Genomic DNA, 8,310 nt, shown 5'->3' on the forward strand with positions numbered 1-8,310 from the left:
TTTTTTTAAAGAGTTAAATCTTGGGAAAAAGACTTCCAAATTCTATACACTTTTAAAAAAAGATCATTGAAGATATTATGCAAAAGTAAAAAGTAGCTTTTCTCAGTATTCATTTATTCTTATTTTAGCCTGTAGAGAAAAAGTTTGACAATACAGTAACAGTTTCCTTTGAAAATCATAGGGATGATTAAGAATTGTTGGTTGTGATTTTAACATTTATCCATCAAGACTGAAAAATGTCACCTTACAGATGGGGGGCTGGAAGCAGAACTTTGGCTACCAGCCTTTAAGGTCAGGGTGATCCACAGGTGGCCATAGGAGGAAACTGTAGGTGTGTGCCTGTTGGCAACACAGATGTTTAGAAAATGAGCTCACTTCTGATGGGTCCATAGTACATGTTCCTTGCAGTCAGGACATTCTGGGAGTCATCAGCTAAAACAAGGAAACAATACAAACACTAGCAGGAAACCCCAAATGACTGGCCTCGGCACCCCACTGGTTGTATAAGTTGCGTTGTAGGCAAGAGTTGCTGAACAGAATTCTACCCACTGACCTCTCCTGCTGGATCTCCACCACGCCTCGCTTGCTAAGCCTTTGCTCCTGCCTTTTGTCAGCCTCCTCCTGCTGATCCCCAGCATGTTCTCTCTTGGTCTCTGCTTGGCATAACACAAAAAGGCACTGACTCAGAAACTGGGAGGCTTCTTGTCCTGGCACCTTTGTTGACCAATTGGGTGACATTGGGCTAATTTCCTGACCTCTTTGTGGACCTTAGTTTATTCACATTTAAAATGGATATGGCTTTTGTCTTTCTTCTTTCCACCCTCCTCACGGCTTTCCCCTTCTGCTATCCAGTTGAATGTTTTCTCATCTCTTCTACATTTTATTTCCTCTGTCCCTCTAACTTTTCTTTTTTTCACCTTCTTAGGTTTCTCTTTAATCTCTCTTTCTCCTGCTAGCCTCCCCTTCTTGCTGACCTCTGACTTTTTCCACTTTTCTCCACTGGCAGCACCCCAATACCCGGTTTTTATCACTACCATCTGATGCCAAGGATCCTGAGCTGCAGTAGTTTATGGATGAAGAGATTTAAATTTTATTCATTGCGTAAAATTTAGACCATAAAAACCGAAACCATTCTTTTCTAAAAGTAGGAGTTTGTGTACCTGATGTGTATTGAATTAGATTGCAAGTGACTGGGCACTTTGGTGTACTGCAGGCCACGTTACTATCTGCTGGGCTAGAAGGCAAGCAGGAAAACATGCTGCGTGCAAGATAAGTTTTGCCATTTCTAATTTTGATGAAATAGGTTTTTAATTCGGCCACTTAACATTTTTATTATATGAACCTTTGTGGTGTGTTACTGTATTAAACATCACCAAACACCTATTGCTTGGTCAGATATTTGAAAATTTTGTCTTTTGTGAAGTTGAGATGCAGAGAAAAAGGTTTAATGTGAAGATCATTAAATGGATGTGAATCAGCTAGTGTATTGTTGATGAATTAAATACTTTAAAGGAATGATGAACAGTCCAGTTGTCCTCAGTTCTTCCTTACCTGTAACTTGCCTGAATGTCCTTTTCCCCACCTTGTTCTCAAGATTTTCTCAGGGTTTTAGAGCAGCATTGTCCAATAGAAATATAATGTGAGCCACATGTGTAATTTCAAATTTTCTAGTAATCACATTTTAAAAAGTGGAAAAAGAAAAAACTAGGTAAAAGTAAATGTAATACCTTATTTAACTCAATATATCCAAAATATCCTTTAAATATGTAGTATATATTAGAAATTATGAGATTATTTTATTCTCTTTTCATTCTTAGTCTTGGAAATCCAGTGTGTACATTACACTTGGAGCACACTGCAGTTGGTGCTGGCCTGATTGCCAGTGCTCAGTAGCCACATGTGGCTAACGGCTGTTTGCGATGAACAGCACAATCCTAGACAATGGTATGAAAAAAATAGTATATCTTAATTCAGAAATCTAGTATGTTTGTCCTTGTGAGTTAAGTGTGCTTTCGGTTTTTAGAAAAATTCAGTTGAAATTACTATGTGTTGACTTATTGAGAGCTGCCAAAGAAATACCGGGAATGTTTGAATTTTACAATGTTGCATTATCATATTCTTGAAATGAAGTAAATTCTGCTTGTTATATCCAGTGCTGAGCAGGATGCCTCCCAGAATTGTGAGAATGTCTTGGGTCATGCCAGTCTGACACAAAGTGTTCAGTAGTTGGGCTCTTTGAAGCATGTCATCTGGCTGACTTTGGGAAGCTCCCTGCTGCTGGGAAAATGTATGTAAATGACTTCCCTTACATGATTCGCTTACATAAGATCAGTCTCCATATGTATAGTAGCTGTTTTAATTTCTAAAAAATGAGGATGTGATTGGTTTAGAGAATCATTAACTCAATCCCTGTCCTGTGTGATGGAAGCTGCAGTGGCCATCATGTGATTGGGCAGGTCTTGGTGCCTATCAGTGTAAACACATGGCACAACCTGTCCCATGCCCCTGCTTATCTCCTTCGGGGAGAAGGGGTTGAGGCATTTTGAGCAAATCTCATTGGTAAACTTGTGTATGCATTGCTTTTTTTTTTTTTGTTAGAACCATTTCCTTTCTGTTTTAGCCATATAACTGTGTCTGCAAGTGGTTTGTACTCAGTTTATCAAGAGAGCAGCTTTCTGTTTTGATTATACACCTTCATCTCTGAAAAAAGACATGCTAGTTGATTTTCAAGATGTTTTACTTAGAAGATGATAAGGAAGATGAGGAGGTTTGTGAAGGATCATTAAGTAAAACTCAAGATGTTTACCATGACAAGTCCCCTCCTGGTATCCTGGTGAGTTACATTTCCCAATGTGCCTCTTCCCTTCCCTGCTTGCTCAATCTGGACACTACTGAGAGAAGAGGGGACAGCACCCACAAAACAAAAAGGCTAATTAGTGTCCTTTCTTAGGAAAATGTTGTGGTGAATTTTATTAACTTCTAAGTGCTATGTTGAACAGAAGTCTTTGCCTACCTACCCTGCTTCATTCACTGTACCGTCTTTCTACTGTCTCTATTTGTTGTTATTTAACAAAAGACTTTTTTTCCTAGGGAATGAAGTTGCTGTTTTAAACTGAGAATTTTTAAAAATTACGTTTCAAAAATAGTATATTTGGTTTCACATGCTCTTTGCATTTAAGTGTAGTAGTAAAAATCGTATAAAAGTGTTACAGTTTTTGTTGGCCTAGCCATAATTATTGGAATGGTAAACTAATATCTGGAAGCTGACGTTGTATTTGGATATATTATAGAGGGTGGCTGCAGGTGCTTTCTTCTGTGATCATAAACAAGAAATTTTTGTAAGCTTGAAATACATGGGGAAAATATAAATTGTCTGAACTTTTTAAATCCAGAGTTTTCTCTCTTGTTACAAGATATAACTTAGAACAAGTTGTATAAGCTTAATGTAAGTCCCAGAAATCTGCATTAAGGAAACAAAATCAATTGACTTGAGAACAGTGTAACTCTACCTGTGGAAGCTTTCCTTTAAAAATAGTAAGAAGTAAACACGTATTTTCAAGATTATTTTTTTAAAATTAAGGATGGATATTTTTATGAAAACAAGCGTAAAATCAGTGAGACAAAAATTAGTTTCTAAAATCTGTGGCTCATAATCTGATTTTAGTTTTAGGGTTATACAAATGTTTATTATCTTTAAAAATGTTATCACACTCTGCTTTTTGCTTTTGGATCTGTTAGTAAAAGTGTGCTTGTTCAGAGTTCTCAGGGACTAATGGGAAGATGTGGTTTGAATATGAATGGAAGAGTCAGGTGCTACCAAAGGAGGCAGTTTGCTTTTGAAATCAACATTTTAATATTATAGAGTGTATACACACACAGGCTGACTCACATTTGTTAAGGTCAGAAGGGAGAATAGAGAACCTTGCTGACTTTTTACGAAATACTTTAAAAATTATTCATTTATTAAGTAGCACTAACACACATAAACTGTCCGTCACAGGAACTTGTGTCTGCTGGTGTTTTCCAGAAAGAGGTCAAGGGGTGTTTGCTTAGGCTGCATTCTATTAACGGTTCGGTTTTATGTTGCCATTAGAACATTGAAGTCTAGTGAGTCACCTCCCTGTCCCATGAGAAACATGAGTTTTCTTAATGCTGACGTTTGGGATAAGGATCTGATATCTGCTTAGTAGCCTGTAATGATTACATAGGAGTTTGACTTTAGAACCTGGGTGTGTGTGGTGAGAGGGAGAACCCTGTTTTTCAGGGTCCAGGGCTTCTGTGACCTGAACACTCCTTACAAGTCACATCCTTTCTGAGCACCCCTCTTGTAAGGTGACAGTTTAAGTTTTGAAAGAGTCTTTCCTCATGGTTTTGTGATTTGGGAATATAAAGGCATCATCTCATGATTTAGAAAACCATGAGAAGATTTCTGTGCTTTGTTAGAAACGTGGAAATTTCAAAGACCATGTTTTCATATTTTTGAAACAAGAATTGACAATACCTTTATTTGCTAAGGAAAAAGCTAAATTATTTTATATTAAAATACCCTGAAGTCCCAGAATAATCTACTGGCCATATTTTCACCCCATTTTAAAAAATCACTTTGATTGCATTTTTTTGTTTTAAGTTTGGGAAGAATATACTACAGGAGTTCTTAGCCAAACTTGTAATCCTCAGAAATGCTTATAGAATTGGAGCCTTTCTACAGTTTAGAGCTGGGAGGGACTCTAGAGGTCACCTGAGCATTCTTATTAGAGAGAACCCCTGGCACAGAGCCCAGACCTCTTCTCCAGCAGAAGTGAGACTTGATCCTGGGTCTTCACATTCTCACCAGCTGCAGGGGACTCCAGGAAGCCCTGAGGGCAGTGCCCCTCAATCCTCAGCTCTGTGAGCTGTTTATCAAAGGACCTGGGCACCTCTGGTTGATGCCAAAAAGCTCAACCAGATTTAATAACACAAACAGTGGTCGGAGGTGGCAAGTCACCCTGCGGGTGGGGCACATGATATGAGGCAGAGTGCTTCGTGCTAAGTTAGGAAACCCTGAATCCACCTGGAATTTGGGGTGGGGCTGAGGTTAGTGGTGGGGAACCCTACCCATAACACATTGTCATTACTGATTGCTGCCCAGATTCCTAGAACAACTCTAGGTGAACAAGTCTAAAACTAATTAGTTCCTCCAGTCTAGCGTGGCCAGTGTTCAAAAAAGTATTTAATTGAGTGGAATTTTGTTTCCTTGTAGAAATAATGTTACTATACCTAACTGTCTCATAATCAGCCAGAGAACTCAGCCAGAGTTCTGAGTCCTAGAACAAGAAAGGGCTAATGCAAGAATTTCCTCTTTCTTTCTGGATAAGGGCCAGGTTTCCCCAAAATTTTTGAGATAAACATTTTCTGAGCTCCATTTTCAAAGCCATGTTTTAGCTCCCACTCTCCACAGCTAATAACTTTGGGCTTGAAAATGATACCTTTCCTCCCTCCTAACTCCCCTGCGTTTCAGGAGTGTTTGTGCTCTTGCCACTGAGCTATGAATGGGTGATGGTTCCTTAAGCCCTGCAGAAGTAGCTGCATTCGAGGGAGAAGATTCTAGTAAACCTACAGGTGTGCTTTGGTAGGCTCACTAGCCAAGTGACAGTGTGCGCTGAAATGAAAACTGAGGCCTGCTAAGAGGATATATTGGGGGACCATACAAGATTACTGGTCAGGCAGTTTGGGGGAGTAAATTCCCTGAAAGTCTTTGTTTTCAAAGCATGCTCGCCACAGATGAGCTCAGGAGTTTGGGGGAGAGTGGTTTTGGGATTACGGACATGAATATGTTTTGGCTGTTTGAAAATTATTTATTATTCATTTTTATGTTTTTTTCATTTTTTTCATTTTTATATTTATGCCCCCATCTGTTTTCAGTAAGGAAGGACTTAGAAATAGTTTACGATTAAGAAATACATGCACACAAACTGCCTCCACACAGACTGTATATTGCATAGCTAAGCCTATTAATGTAGAGGAAACAAAATTGTCTTCATTTAGCAAATATTTATTGTGCTACAACTGAGTCCCCATAGATGCATGTAAATATATATATTTTTTGTTTGCCTTCACTAATATGTCTGAATTTTTTGCTGCTCTGGGTTTATGAATAACACAGCTGGGCAGATATCCAGCAAATGGCTGTATGAATGCTGCCATGTTGAGTTTGCCTGGATACTTGTTCCTGATTACATACTCGACATACTCAGTTCCTTAGAGTGCCTGGTGAGCCCTGTATTGTAGATGTGATCCAGGTGTAGTCTTTGTGTGCTGGGAAAACACACCTTAGTTCCATCACTGTGCGTTTAGATGTCCCAAAAGGTCAGGCTGCTGGCCTGGCCTAGAGGAGATGGACACAACTCTGCAAGGATCTAAATAAAAATCCCGGTTGGGCATGGTGGCGCGCAGCTGTAATCCCAGCACTTTGGGAGGCCCAGGCAGGCGGATCACTTGAGGCCAGGAAGTGAGGCAGGAAAGGAACAGGAACTACACCCTCCTTCAGCTCTGTTCACTGTCAAGAAAACAGGAGGGTTTGGAACTCATTCCATGCACCTGTGGTCCTGAGACACAGCTTGAGATGTGCTACATTCTGGGATCATTTGGAGGCTTTCAAAAGTACTTGCACTGGAATCTGCAGAGGGGGTGGCCTGGTCATGAGGATTCCCCAGGAACCTCAGTGACTCCCAGCATGCAGGCAGGGGTGAGAAACAAGTCGCAAGGACAGTGATGCCCACATCTGACTCATCGCTGAGTGAATCCCTGTGGCGCTTTCAAAAGAAAATACGGATTTCCCAGAGAGACTGAAGCAGAATTGAAGGCAGTAATGGAGGCCAAGAATAACTGTTTTGTTTTGTTTTGAAAATGAAACTACAGCCTTTATTCAGATTCTTCTTACTAATGTCCTTTTTCTGTTCCAGAACCCCACCTTACCTTGAATTGTCCTGTCTCCTTAGTCTCTTCCAATTGTGACAGTTCTTTAGTCTTTGCTTTTCATGACCTTGATGTTTTGATGAGCACCGGTCAGATATTTTGTTGAATTTGTCTCTACTTCGTTTGTCTGATGTCTCGTAATTAGATTGAGGTTGTGTGTTTTTGGTCAGAATACCTCCGAAGTCCTTTTCAGTGAGTCATACCATGAGTCCCTGAGGTGAATGTGTCTTAAGTTTTCCCGATCACTTGGTTATGGTTGTGTCTTCCAGGTTTCTCTACTGTAGAGTTAAAAGTTTTTTTCTTTTGTAATGAATGTGTGTCTTGGGGAAAATACTTTAAGAATATCCAGACATCTTGTTTCTCTGTCAACTTTTTTTTTTTTTAAAAAGACAGAGTTTTGCTCTGTCGCCTAGGCTAGAGTGCAGTGGCGCTGTCTTGGCTAACTGCAGCCTCCGCCTCCCGACTTCAAGCAGTTGTCCTGCCTCAGCCTCCTGAGTAGCTGGGACTACAGGTGCCACCACTTCCAGCTTCTTTTTGTATTTTTAGTAGAGATGGGGTTTCATCATGTTGGTCAGGCTGGTCTTGAACTCTTGACCTCAGGTGATCCACCCACCTTGGCCTCCCAAAGTGCTGGGATTACAGGCGTAAGCCACCAAGCCCGGCCTCTCCTCAAACTTTTGCCTCCTATTTTTAACATCCATTGATGGATCTTGCCTTCCATAAATAATACTGTGATATATTCCAGTAGTGAGTTTCTGGTTTCATTTTTTCTTCATTAATTAGAATTTATCTGTAAGAGCTGTCATTTCTCACTTATATATTAATTTATTCTATCAGTGAGGACTCAAGAATATTTTATTCAACTGATTATAATCTAATAATCCTATTTTGTTGCTCAAATTGTTCTGTGTTTAGCTCTTGGAAGTATACTTCTGTTTTTTTCTCTGACATACACTCGCTCTTTTGATTTTGAGCATTTCCCAGTCCCTGGCTCCACAAGATGCTCCAGCATTATCTTGTATTTTCCTGCCCATAGCCATGGAATGAATCAACCACTTCTCCAAGGAGCCCTGGTTCCTTTTATTGAAGAATGATATTTAGAAAGCAAGATCTGGGCCATAGATACGCACATTGTTTTGAGAGTATCCTTGATTCTAGGTCCTCTTAATAGAGTTAGGATATTTGAGTGTGTTTTCTAGGTATAAACACATCAGTACTTGTGCATTTAGTTACCTGTGTATATACTTTAAAACCATGAGTTCATACTGAGACCTCCAATTCCAGTCCAACACCACAGGGTTCATTTTAGCCTTCCTCTCTGGGAAGTTTTATTTTTAGAAGCTTTCCCAGGTGTTT

General features: G+C 39.8%; 2 protein-coding genes across 3 annotated transcripts in view; one reads left to right on the top strand and one right to left on the bottom strand.

Moving 5' to 3' along the window:
- The window catches only part of LOC105551198, a 13,612-nt gene extending 12,575 nt beyond the window's left edge, over positions 1-1,037 (bottom strand). The window contains 2 exon segments of the mRNA XM_011996354.1: positions 376-432; positions 830-1,037. Of these exon segments, the coding sequence (XP_011851744.1) occupies positions 376-432; positions 830-1,037 (265 nt within the window).
- Positions 1-8,310, top strand: part of LPIN2 (lipin 2) — a 124,247-nt gene that overhangs the window by 42,695 nt on the left and 73,242 nt on the right. The window contains exon 1 of one of the 2 annotated variants that reach the window (XM_011996331.1): positions 2,603-2,833. The exons of the other annotated variant lie outside the window; for it this stretch is intronic. Coding sequence (XP_011851721.1) covers positions 2,732-2,833 — 102 coding nt within the window. The 5' untranslated portion in view covers positions 2,603-2,731. Of the gene's footprint in view, positions 1-2,602; positions 2,834-8,310 lie in introns of those variants that run through there. 2 annotated transcript variants of the gene reach the window in all.

This window comes from Mandrillus leucophaeus, unplaced genomic scaffold, assembly GCF_000951045.1.
Source record: "Mandrillus leucophaeus isolate KB7577 unplaced genomic scaffold, Mleu.le_1.0 Scaffold51, whole genome shotgun sequence".
In the NCBI taxonomy this organism is placed as follows: Eukaryota; Metazoa; Chordata; class Mammalia; order Primates; family Cercopithecidae; genus Mandrillus; species Mandrillus leucophaeus.